Source organism: Callorhinus ursinus, unplaced genomic scaffold, assembly GCF_003265705.2.
Source record: "Callorhinus ursinus isolate GAN/ISIS: 27379988/994484 unplaced genomic scaffold, GSC_fseal_2.0 scaffold30, whole genome shotgun sequence".
Taxonomy (NCBI): domain Eukaryota; kingdom Metazoa; phylum Chordata; class Mammalia; order Carnivora; family Otariidae; genus Callorhinus; species Callorhinus ursinus.
The window spans coordinates 4,805,667-4,818,550 of NW_027397092.1; the positions used below are offsets into that span (position 1 = coordinate 4,805,667).

General features: G+C 41.4%; 2 protein-coding genes across 3 annotated transcripts in view; one reads left to right on the plus strand and one right to left on the minus strand.

Moving 5' to 3' along the window:
* Window positions 1–11,933, minus strand: part of DTWD2 (DTW domain containing 2) — a 188,258-nt gene extending 176,325 nt beyond the window's left edge. Inside the window, exon 1 of the mRNA XM_073878558.1 lies at window positions 11,749–11,933. The gene's annotated coding sequence lies outside the window, so the exon portion shown is untranslated. The remainder of the gene's footprint in view (window positions 1–11,748) is intronic.
* A 117-nt stretch (window positions 11,934–12,050) lies between these two features.
* The window catches only part of DMXL1 (Dmx like 1), a 128,860-nt gene continuing 128,026 nt past the window's right edge, over window positions 12,051–12,884 (plus strand). For both annotated transcript variants that reach the window (XM_025860778.2, XM_025860779.2), the window contains exon 1: window positions 12,051–12,564. In XM_025860778.2, the coding sequence (XP_025716563.1) occupies window positions 12,478–12,564 (87 nt within the window). In that variant the 5' untranslated portion in view covers window positions 12,051–12,477. The remainder of the gene's footprint in view (window positions 12,565–12,884) is intronic.

The window sequence follows — 12,884 nt, forward strand, 5'->3', positions numbered from 1 at the left end:
TTGTATTTTTGGGGTAAATGCCTAGTAGTGCAATAGCTGAGTCATAGGGTAGCTCTATTTTTAACTTCTTGAGGAACCTCTACTTTACTCAACCATCAATCGATAGACACTTGGCTGCTTCCACAACTTGGTTATTGTAAATAATGCTGCTATAAACATAGAGGTGCATGTATCCTTTGGAATTATTGTTTTTGTATTCTTTGAGTAAATACCCAGAAGTGCAATTGCTAGATCTCAAGGTAGTTCCATTTTTTAAACTTTTTGAGGAATCTCCATAGTGTTTTCCAGAGTGGCTGTACCAGTTTGCATTCCCACCAATAGCGCAAGAGGGTTCCTTTATCTCTACATCTTCACCAAAACTTGTTGTGTCTGGTGTTTTTGATTTTAGCCATTCTGACAGGTGTGAGGTGATATCTCTTTGTAGTTTTGACTTGTATTTCCCTGATTCCAAGTGATGATGAGCATCTTTTCATGTGTCTGTTGGCCATCTAGAGGTCTTCTTTGGAGAAATGTCTGTTCATGTCTTCTGCCCATTTTTAAATTGGGTTATTTGTTTTTGGGGTGCTGAGTTTTATAAGTTCTTTGTTGAGTTATGAAGTTCTTTAACCCTGTATCAGATATTCATTTGCAAATATCTTCTCCCATTCTATAGGTTGCCTTTTAGTTTTGTTGATTGTTTTCTTCACTGTGTAGAAGCTTTTTGTTTTGTTCTAGTCCAAACAGTTTATTTTTGCTTTTGCTTCCCTTGCCTCAGGGGACCTATCTAGAAAAAAGTTGCTATGGTTGATGTTAGAGAAATTACTGCCTGTGCTTTCTAGGATTTTTATGTTTTCAGGTCTCACATTTAGGTCTTTAATCCACTTTGAATTTATTTTTCTCTTTGGTATAAGAAAGTGGTCCAGTTTCATTCTTTTGCATGTTGCTGTCCAGTTTTCCCAACATCCTTTGTTGAAGAGACTGTCTTTTTCCCATGATAGTCTTTCCTGCTTGGCTGAAGATTAATTGACCATATAATTGTGGTTTAATTTCTGGATTTTCTAATTTGTGCCATTAATCCATGTCTCTGTTTTTGTGTCAGTACCATACTGTTTTCATTACTACAGCTTTGTAATATAACATCAAGTCTGGAATTATGATGCCTCCAGCTTTGCTTTTCTTTTTCAAGATTGCTTTGGCTATTCAGGGCCTTTTGTGGTTTCATACAAATTTTAGGATTGTTCTAGCTCCATGAAAAATGCTGTTGGCATTTTGATAGGGATTGCACTGAATGTGTAGACTGCTTTGTGTAGTGTGGATATTTTGTGTGTGTGTGTAGTATGGACAATATTTGTTCTTTCAGCACATGAGCATGGAATGTCTTTCCATTTCTTTGGGTACATTCATCCCTTTTTAAAATAGGTTTACAAGATATAATTCACATGCTCTATAACTCATGCTCCTTCTTCAAGAAGAATTTGCATCCTACTTTGCAGAAAGACTTGAAGACTATCAAGCTGAACCTTTCTTACTTTACCTCCACCTTCTCTAGCTAAAGGTCTTTATCTCTATATTTACCATTTCCAAGTCCAACCCCTCCACCCTTGATTCCTTATATCATTGGTCTTTACTTCATCAAAAATCTTTTAAATCTTTCTATTTGTGTAAGGAATTAGTTCTTAGATAGGGTTTTCCGAAGGAGGCATAAGGAGAGGGTGTGACACAAATGGGGTTAGCTAAGCCATGTGGTCAGCCAGCAAGAGGTCTGGGCAGGGCGCTTGCTGACTAGACTGAGACTTCAGGGCTTGGCAAGCTTAGAAAACTGAACGGGCTTTAAAGCCTCTTCCCAAGGTAGCAATCAAGGTCAGAGAAGCAAACTAATTAGACTCTTCAGGATGGTGGTCCAGAGCCAGAGCCAGAAAGGACTTGTTCTCTGACTGAAGCCTAGGAAACTATTGCCCTTTTATCTACTTTAGTCCAGGTATTCTCCAGTCAGCACCTCTCATTGTCAGAACCTTCTAGATACTAGGGAAGTTCGAACACTTCTTAATCCTTAACAAACTAACTAACTAACTAACTAACTAATTTTTAAAAGAAGCATGGAAGGAAGGGGGGAAGGAAAGAAAGAAGGAAGGAAGGAAAGATAAAGAAAGATAGTCTGTCTTTATCTATTCAAGAGCTGCCAGTAGCCAGTTTAAATTCAAGGGTTGGCTGGAAGATTGAGTTGCTCATGGTGGCCTAATTCTTCAGAGCCTTAAATTTTTTTTATTTTTTTAAGATTTTATTTATTTATTTAAGATAGAGAGTGAGAGAAGGAGCATGAGTGGTGGGGAGGGGGGTAGGCAGGGGGCTGAGGGAGAGGGAGAAGCAGACTCCCCACTGAGCAGGAAGCCTATCGAGGGGCTCGATCCCAGGACCCTGAGATCAGGACTTGAGCTGAAGGCAGACGTTTAACCAACTGAGCCACCCAAGAACCCCAGAGCCTTGTGATTTTCTTCATAGTTTTCCACTCTCAGCACCGAGCTTAAGAAAAGGACAATGAGTAGATAGAAAGGCAAAGACAATTTATAGATACTGTTGCCAGCCAACGCCTCCTTACAACCTCCTTGTGAGTTCCTGAAGTTCACTAATGACCTCCCAAAATCCTAATCCAATGCTCTCTTCTTGGACTCGACTTCTTTTTACACTTTGAACAGCATACTTTTCCTTTTTTTTCAAATACCACACTTCTTAAAGTTCCTCCTATGGTTCCTACATGACCCTCCCACCCACCTGACTGCATTAGAGGAGTTGACCCCGACCACTACTGGGTAGTCACTAAGCTTTAGTTCTTTGTTCTCCACTGCTGGCTTTCTTCCCCTTCTCTTCCTGGAAACCACCTCCCTTTCTGAGGGTCAACTCTTGACTCTTACTGAGTATCTCCCAATTTTGCATTCCTGAGCTACAATCCCATCTCTCTGTCTCTTACCTTGGATGTCCTATGATTACTTTAAATTCAAACACTAAAATCAGTCTTGGCCTTACCCACCTAAAAAGGCTTGTCCTGCTATTTTCTCCCCATTTTTCACTACATTAGTAAAATGCCATTTCATGAGTCATCCAACTCTGTTAATCAGCAGCCTGTCTCTATTCCTACGCTTCTATGAGAAACTTTGAAAATCTCTTACCCCTTCTTCTCCAGGATGAAAATGTTCTAAGCAAACAAATGTACCATTTTAGACACCCAAGTTCATTATATACAGGAGAAAGAAACATGTAGAAATGCCATCCTATACTATTTTTTAATTTCATTTTTGAGAACACAAACTTGGTGAGATTGTTTTTCAGAACTATACTCAGCAAAAGTGACTTTTTCATATACAGCAAAAAAACATTTCTTTTATCTACCTCAAGTTCTTAAGATTCAGGAAGCAAAAGACCCTATCTGCTGAAAATCCATTATTGATTCAGATAGATGTGCTTTAATTAAAGCACTGTTTACAACTTGGAGCACGTGCTCTCTCTGGATGCTTTTGATCTAAGAACTATAATCAAAAGCCTCTGCACTGAGAATATGGCAGTGTTCTTTCAGAACACAGGGAAAGAAAAGTACTCTGACCATTTGTAATTTCAGGCAGAGAAATGAGGGTTTTTAGAATGCTGATTACGGAATTTCCTTCTCAAAAAGGTTCTCTGTTTCTTTGCTATAAAGAAAAGGAAAAATCAACACATGAAATCAATTCATCTCTGCTTTCTTCTATTTATTCAGAGCTCTGCCAGATTTTTTCTGTGGAATTAATTTTCTACCTGGTGTCTATACTTTTATTTTTTAAAAATCCTACCTGCAGCAATTGTGCCAAGTTATGTAGAGTTATATATAGAACACTTTTCAGGAATGGTATTCTTCTTGGCTTTTTTCCTGTCTGATGTTCTCTCTGCTGCTTCACATGTTAATATTTTCTGATAATTCAGGAAAATTGGAATTCTCTTGCTTGTTGGACTATAAGTTATTGCATATTAATCTTGGGATTCAAAGTGAAGAAACAGAATTAAAACTCAAACCCATTTAGGAAAAAAGAAAAGGTAGGGAAGATTTGGGGATCACATAATTGGGCAAGATAGGCATGATGCTGGACTGAACCAAGAATTTGAGTGAGGTTGTCATGACATCCTCATCGTTCTGGTCAAAAATAGAACTTAGCTCTACTTTTCTCTCTCCATTCTTCCCTAAAACACTCAATCATCATCTCTGGTCAGGGACCGTGGTCCTTTCTTTTAAAAAATGCAAGAGTTCTGGGGCGCCTGGGTGGCGGTTAAGTTGTGGCGGTTAACAGTCGGTTAAGAGTCTGCCTTCAGCTCAGGTCATGATATCAGGGTCCTGGGATGAGCCCAGGGGGGGCCCCATGCTCAGTGGGGAGTCTGCTTGTCCCTCTCCCTCTGCCCCTTCCCCCCTCCTTGTGCTCTTTTTTTTTCTCTCACTCTCAAATAAAAAAAATCTTAAAAAAAAAAAATGCAAGTGTTCCCTGCTAGCTGCAGCAGAAAAATCCCAGAGAAGGATTCTGACTGACTCAGCTCGAGTCCATTCCTGAGTCAATTACTGTAGCCAGTGAACCTAAGGTGAGGCAGGACTGCCCAGTGATTAAGGGCACGTAATCTGGTGGGATTTTGTAGATTTCTGTCATCTACTTTGAATGTGCTTTCTGATGCTTGCCAAGTTTGTAATCCCATTGTCATGAGAACTGTCCCTGCCATTCCCCCCACTTTGGTGTAGGACCCTGGAGCCCGAGCATTGACCACGGAGAGGCAGTGAGGTTATGCTCACTTCTCATTTCATCCATCTCTCTCTAGCACCTATTTCTACTTCCCTAGGCAGAAGGGGTAAAAATAAGGATATGCTCTCAGTCCACTTCTTTCTAAATTTGGGATTATTTGTGAGGATTCTTATGATTTGTCTGTAACTTTCAAGGATTGTTTCTTGGAGAGGCAAGTAAAGCCACACGAAGCCTGAGCAGAATCTTGGACTTGTGCAGGTGGGCATCACTTTTTTTTTTTTTTTTTTTTTGGTTTATCTCATGTGGTTGTGTTGCTTTCCTAATGTGGTTGTTGCTGACAAAAGTTTTACTGTTTTCAAATATATATTTATTAAGTATATATATAATGTATTTATTTAGTTTATATATATTGGTGGATGGTGCATGACCCAGCATTACTCTCCCATCTTTATGCAGAAATAGCCTCACTTATATTGCATAATTAAAGGGGCCACTTTAGTGCTTCTTACCTAGACACATATTGCTTCAAGGGTACTTGGCTATGTTGTCTGAGGCAGAAAAGAAGCTGGCAGTTTCTTTTGCTGGAAAATTTCATGTTCTGCCTCATCAGTTAGTCCATACCACATACATGATTGAGCATAAGCATAGTTCCTGACAAGCTTCATTTATACTGTAATTGGGGAAAAACCTTTCTCCCCGCTCTGCACATACCTTCTGTTTTCTTTGCTTCCAGAATATTTTGGTGTTTTGTAGTTATTCCTTCCCACACTTGAGAAACATTCCCAACATTTTTGTTCGTTAATTTACCTTCCCTATCTCTTCTCACCTTTTCAGCTAGGGTGGCTCAGTAGGCATCCCAGTCATGGAGAAATCTTAAATATATATCACTAGGTGAAAGAAGCCAATCTGAAAAGGCTACACATTGTATCCTTCCAACTATATGACATTCTGAAGAAAACCAAAACCTGAGCCTTTGGCTCAGGTCATGATCCCAGGGTCCTCAGATTGAGTTCTGCATTGGGCTCCTTGCTCAGCAGGGAGCCTGCTTCTCTCTCTGCCTGTTGTTCCCCCTTTGTGCTCTAACAAGTAAAAAAATAAAATCTTAAAAAAAAAAAGATTCCTCCATGACTCATCATGGCTTAATACCTAATTTCTTTTTAGCACTGAATAATGTTCCATTGTCTGCATATACCACAGTTTATTTACCCATTTACTCATCAGTTATTCTATAACACATACATGACTGAGTGCAAGCATAGTTCCTGACAAGCTCTGTTTATACTCTAATTGGGGAAAAAAACTCTTTTTCCCCCTTCTGCATACATCTCTTTTCTTTGCTTCCAGAATATGTCGGTGTTCCTTCCTTGTTTTGGCAATTATAAGTAACATTGTTATAAACATCTATGTGCAGGATTTTATGTGGACATGAGTTTTCAACTCCTTTGGGTAAATACTAAGGAGCATGACTGCTGGATCATATGCAAGAGTATATTTTGTTTGTAAGAAACCACCGAACTATTTTCCACTGTGACTACCAATTTGCGGTCCCACCAACAATGAATGGAGTTTCTGTTGCTTCATATCCTCACCAGCATTTGGTGTTGTCAGTGTTTCAGATTTTAGGCATTCTAATAGATGCATAGTAATATCTCAGGTTGTTTGTTCTCTTATTGTTGAGTTTTAATAGTTTGTTGTATATTTTGGATAACAGTCCTTTTTCAGATGTTTTTTTGCATATATTTTCCCCCAGTCTATGATTTGTCTTCTCATTCTGTTGATATGTCTTTCACAGAGCAAGCAAAAGTTTTTACTTTAATAAAGTCCACCTTATCCGTTGTTTCTTTCATGGATCATGCCCTTGGTGTTGTATCTAAGAAGTAACATTGAACCCAAGGGCATCTGGGTTTTCTCTTATGTTATCTTCTAGGAATTTTATAGTTTTGTGTTTTATGCTTAGGTCTGTGATCCATTTTTGAGTTAGTTTTTGTGAAGGTTTTAGGTCTGTGTCTAGATTAATTTTTTGTACATGGTTGTCCAGTTTTTCTAGCACTATTTGTTGCAAAGACTATCTTTGCTTCACTGTATTGCCTTTGCTTCTTTGTCAAAGATCAGTTGACTATATTTATGTGGGTCTATTTCTGGGCTCTCTCTTCTGTTCCATTGATTTGTTTGTCTATTCTTTTGCCAATACCACATTGTCTGGATTACTGGAGCTTTATAGTAAGTCTTAAAATTCGCTAGTGTCAGTGCCCCAGCTTTTTTCTTCTCCTTCAATATTGTGTTTGCTGGTTGTGTGTCTTTTTCCTCACTATAAAACTAGAATCAATTTGCCAATATCCACAAAATCACTCGCTGGGATCTTGATTGCGATAGTCCCTTTTCTTTATTACTTTTCCAGAGTCCAGTGACCTCAGGTTGTTCCTGGATAAACAAAACTCCCTGCTGTTGTCTTGCTTCTCCTTTCTACACCTCCCCTTTTTTTCCCAAACAAAAGGTCCTACATATTTATTACTAAATCAGCCTATTAGTGCAGAAACATAAAAATAAAGAGAAGAGGCATACTCCCAATAAAACATGTCCAGCTGTCCAGATGGTAGTGATATTTTCAGTGATATAGTAAGATGTAAGTGATCTTGAAGCAGCCTAAGTGAGCACCATTTCATGTGTGATTCCTTAGAGACCCGAAAATGTTCTTCTCCAAAGTCTCCTCTTGGAGTTGTACCTGATTCTACTACCAATTTTCATCCAAATCCATTGGAAAATCGGACAATTCCATTTTTGTTTCTTGGCCAGGAATTGTTTGATCCTGAAAGTCTTGTGAGAAGACACAGCAAAGGGTCAACTGCACATACCACAATGGCAGAGAAAGGGAGAGAGAGCAAAATTACATCTCCCGACTTCTACTTCCCCCTAATGAAAACTCCAATAGGCATAAGGAGAGTCATAGTCAGATGAAAGCCACAACTGATGTATGTGTGTGACTTACTCGTAATTTCAAGACTTTCCTAGTTAAGTATTTGCCTTTAACCAAGTGAATATCTACCTAATTGGAAGATTCTACCTTTTCCTTTTGTGTGTCTCTTCTCCCTCCATTCTTAATTCTTCTGCTCTGTTTGGGAAGAATGTGGAGGAAGAGCAGACTTCTGCCCCCACTGCTCTTACCCCTACTGTAGTGACCTTTGGAGATGACCCCTGCCTCCCCGCATCAACTCTCTTGTGTGTTGGAGAGAAGTGGCCTTCCCAGCAAAAAGTTGCATTCCTTGCAACTTGTTAATTTATTCTAATTTATTCATTTTGCCCCTCCCCCACACCAACCCCCATCTGAGCAGGGAGTACCGTGCCTCTTCCCTACAGCCTTCTGGTGTGGCCTGTCCAGGTAGAGGGCTTGGGTGCGGCCCAGTTGGAGGTTGATCTTGCTGTTAATGTTTCCTGTTCTTGTGTTTTTGTTCTCTGGCATTTGCTGACAGAGAAAAGAAATGTGAGCAAAGCAGAAGGAGGTGGGAAATGAATCCAAACCCTAGTGTGCCCGTTCCTACCCCACAACCTTTCCCTTAGTGGTAGCAAAGTATCAGGAGTGTCTTGGCTGGAGCTGTTTATTTTATCTTTCAACAAACTATGGTGTTTCTAGTTTGGGAGTGGGTCAAGGTAAGGAGGTCAGCTTTTCTTCCATCTTTAGGAAGGGGAAGAGAAAACTATTTGGGGAAGATGGTTCTTTCTCCTGGAAAAATCACTGAAGATCCAACTTAAAGAAGTCATCTCACCTTCCCTGTCTCCTCTCACATTGTCAGCAAGGAGGTAAGTGGTAGACTCTGACTGAATTTACTTTGAGATTCAGGGGTCTTTGGAAAACACTTAAGAGGGCCTTTGCAGCCTACAAAGTCTGAGTTCCAATCCTTGGGTGGTGATATGATCCAAATCTAATATGACATTGGGCAGTATTTAGTCTCTTTTTAGATGTCATCATTTGTAATATAGTCTTTGTTGCGATTTAAATGAAGTAAATAAAATACCTAAGAGAGTGTAGACTGGGTGTTTAGGAACAGTAGCTTTTATAAATAACTGCCCTTTAAGTGCTTATGGGTAGAGAACCCTTCAGCTGAGCAAGTGAGTGTGAGCCAGGAGTCTTTAATGGCAATCTCCAAATTTTAGAGGTACTAGAATTAATGTTTCTATAGTAACAATATTACAAATGATGGCTAGGGTCCTCTTTCATTGCTCAAATATCTATTTGGCCTGTAAAGACCGTGATAGATTTTGCTACAGCAAGGTTGCTGTTGCCAGTCCAGACAGGTTCCTGGGACAGTCAGTGTCTTAGATGCACAGACACCCTCATCTTATTTTTATGGAACAGTAAGTTCCAAATGCTTGTGTGAAATTCCAGCAACACAGTTCCCCTGATTCAGTCTTAGTTATAGGATGAGGGACTCTGTTTACTTCCAATCTCCCTCGTCTATTGAGTGTTGGCAGCGGGGACCGAAGCCCCTATTGGTGGCTCCCGTGGCACAGGAACTGGGAGGACAGGGATTTATATTAATGAGTTTAGGATGAAGGTGGCAGGGAGGAGCATAATGACAAGGATTTCAGGAATCAGAGAGGGAAGAACAGGCATGAACACTTCTCGATCTGAGTGGGCGTCCTATATGCTCCTTTTTTCCCCCCGGGGTCTCAAACAGCTTGTTTGCTGTTCTTTACACTGTCACCACCCCCTGAGTCTAATTCAAGTCCCCCTTCCCCTTTGAGACTAGAACTTCTCCTGCATTGTTCAATGGTTAATTGTATTCAACTCTGCATTTGTAGTGTGAAAACAGCCATAGATAATACCTCAATGATTATGTATGGCTGTATCCCAATATAATTTTATTTATGGACATGTGACCTTTATGTAATTTTCACTTTTCATGAAATATTATTCTCCTATTGCTATTTTCAACCATTTAAAAATGTAAAAACCATGTTAGCTCAGGGCTGTATAAAACCAGACAGTAAGCAGGAGTCGCAGTGGAAGAAAAAAAGATAAATTACTAGCATTTAGCTGTTTCAATAAAACAGTTTATCTGCTATATATCAAACAGGTTGTTTAATGGGAAATTTAATAAAGTAGTAGGAGTATTTCTTATGAATAAGAAGTAAAGGAATACCCTGGATTTCCATTAGGTATCATAGTGCTATAGTTTTAGATAGACTAGAATGTCCTCAGAACATTTGTGGCAGTCTCAAGCATCCCTGGGAAGTTTGATTTGGACCGGGGTTTGATACCTTTTGGAAAACCTTAGAAAGAGTAACTATATGTTAAAAGGTTAGGTTTATTTAGTAACAATGATAATAATAATAACAGCTAACATCTATTGAACTCTATGTGCCAAACACTGTTCTTATTTAATCCTCATGATGATTATACGAAGAAAGTCTACTACTATCTCTTGCTTATATATAAGGAAAGTAAAGCACAGAGAGATTAAATAACCTAAGTGAGTGGTAAGGCTAGGATTCAAACTCAGGTAGTCTAACTCAAGGCTGAAGGAATTTAAGAAAAACTAACAGATGTCCTGAGTTGCAGGAATGAAAATGCCAAGCAAAATGTTGTTGATAGGTTAAACTTGCTGATTTTACAGATGAGGAAAATGAGTCTTAAAGTTCCAAGGTCACACAGCTAATGTGAGACCAGGAGTAGATCTCAGATTTCCTAACTACTAGGTCACTCAGTTTCTTTTATTCTGCTATACTGCATGCCCTTAAAAACCAAAAACTGGGCAGGATAGAATGAGTAAACACGTTGGGCCAGGTACAATTTATGTGAGACACAGAAAAAACTCCATTTAGAATCTAAAATATAAAATTAAAGCCACTCCGAATATGATTTGAAGATGAATAATTAAAACAGAAATTAAGTTGTAAGTATGTTAGACCTCAATAAAATAGTTTTTTTTAAAAAACTAAGTTTAAAGTCCCTTATTTTTATAAAGAGACCGGGATAAATAATGGAATTCATTTACAACTTTCAAATAAAAAAACGGAGATGGCTCTTAAACTTGTTTTTTTTTTTTAAAGATCTTTTTTTTTAAAGATTTTATTTATTTATTCATGAGAGAGAGAGAGAGAGAGAGAGGCAGAGGGAGAAGCAGGCTCCCAAGGAGCAGGGAGCCCCATGCGGGACTCGATCCCAGGATCCTGGGATCATGACCTGAGCCAAAGGCAGATGCTTAACCATCTGAGCCACCCAGGCGCCCTTTAAACTTGTTTTTAAAGTAACTTTTTATTGCAAAAAATTTTGGCAAAGGATAAAATTAATACTCCTCCCATCCAAGTATTGGTGTGAAGGTGTTTTTTTTTAACCACAAGAAAAGTATATAAAAATCAATTAAGCTATTTTTAGCAAACTACTTTTTTCAGGTGGAGAGTTCCTTATTTACCTTCATCCGTTTCGCATTTATTCAACACCTACAGTGGAACAGTCACGGCGCTAGGGAGGACCGTCCGTATAAAATATAGGGAAGGAAACATAGAAACATCTTTATCGATAATACCACAAAACTTGTGTCAAAATACACTGAGAGTATCTAGCAGTTGTAACTGTGACACTAATCATTTTGGAATCCTTAGGTTTTTGTTTGTGTGGTTTTTTTTGTTTTTGTTTTTGTTTTTCCCGAAACAAACGCTCAACGTAGGGCTGGTGCAGTATTATTATCAGCACTACTTCAAAACCTATGTTCAGGACAACTGAGGTGAAAACACTTTATTTGAACACTCGTCGAGTGTTTAAGTCTTTCAAAATCACCCTGTGTGGCGAGTCGGAAGGACGCGTAAGGCTGGAGAAACTATCACGCCGGGACGGAGACCCTAGAAGGGTCGCGTCTATTTGGAGTCCCCAAGGGCCGCCTGGGGGAGCGGTGCTTGTTGGGACTTGTAGTCTCTACTAGGACGGAGGACATTGCACCTCCATTTATAATGCATTTCTCCCTTTCCAGCTTTCTGGCCCGACGGATTAAGCCCTAACCTAAAGCATAATTCGACTACTTCTTACCTCATTCTAGACCCATTGTGTTTCTGCTGGGGTCCTTCTGTGCAGCGCTCAAACCCACAGACTCTCTCACCAGTCTCAAAGCGACTGGCCTGTCCTCAGTGGTGGGCGGGGCCCTAGGTGGACTGGAGCTCGGGATTGGCCAGCATCTGACTAGACGAGGCGTTTTCTTATCCACTTGCTGATCTGTAAACTGTGGTGAAAAAGTGAGTCCTTTACCGCAGTACCCCTCTTTGCCGCGGGAAGTCTCGCGATATTTCGGCTGGGGCCCTAGCGACGCGTAACGAGCGGCAAAGGCCAGTGGGGGTGGCGGGCACCGGAGCCGGGAAGGGACAGGTCAGGCAGGGAAGGCTTGCGCGTGCTGCCTGCGCCACTGGGGCTCCGCCTGGACCAGCCACCCGGAGCCGAGAAGAAGTGTGTGGACTGCGCGGCCCTCCTCGAGGCAGTCGGCCTCGGGTCTCGGCCCTTGAGTCCACCCGGAGCTTCACCTGGGCCCCCGCGGGCTGTGACAGGTGCGCGGAGGAGCGCAGCGCTGCGCGCTCTCCGCGGCCCGCCCCCTCCGGGCCTTGCCCGCCAGGGCTCGGGATGAACTGCGGGCCCCGGCTGAGCGGCTCCTGGCGCCTATTCCTGCCGCCGTCGCCGCCCAACAGCGGCCGCCGCCCCTGAGGGAAGCGGTAGCTGACCCTGGGCATGAGCCGGACGCGGCGTCCGTTGCTGGACTAAGGCGCAGACATGAACCTGCACCAGGTGCTGACCGGGGCTGTGAACCCTGGCGACCACTGCTTCTCCGTGGGCAGCGTCGGCGACCAGCGCTTCACGGTGAGTGAGGGAGGCTCCCGCGTCGCCCGTGGCAGGTCCGCGCCCCTGAGTCAGCCGGGATCGGCCCAGAATCACGAATCACGGGGCCGAGGCCAAGAACGCTTGGTCGCCCGCACTGGGGTCCCCAGGTCCCCCACGAAGGTCCCTGCCCCTAGGCCCGGGAGGACCTGGCTTTTGAGAGCGAAGGAGGTAGAAACATGTTCGTCATCAGGGCACTGAGTCGGAAGTTAAAATGTTTGGTAGGATTTTTTTTTTAAAGTTTCTAGTCTGACGTCCTTGGACTGGGATGGTTTATCAAAATCGTTTACCCAGAAATAATT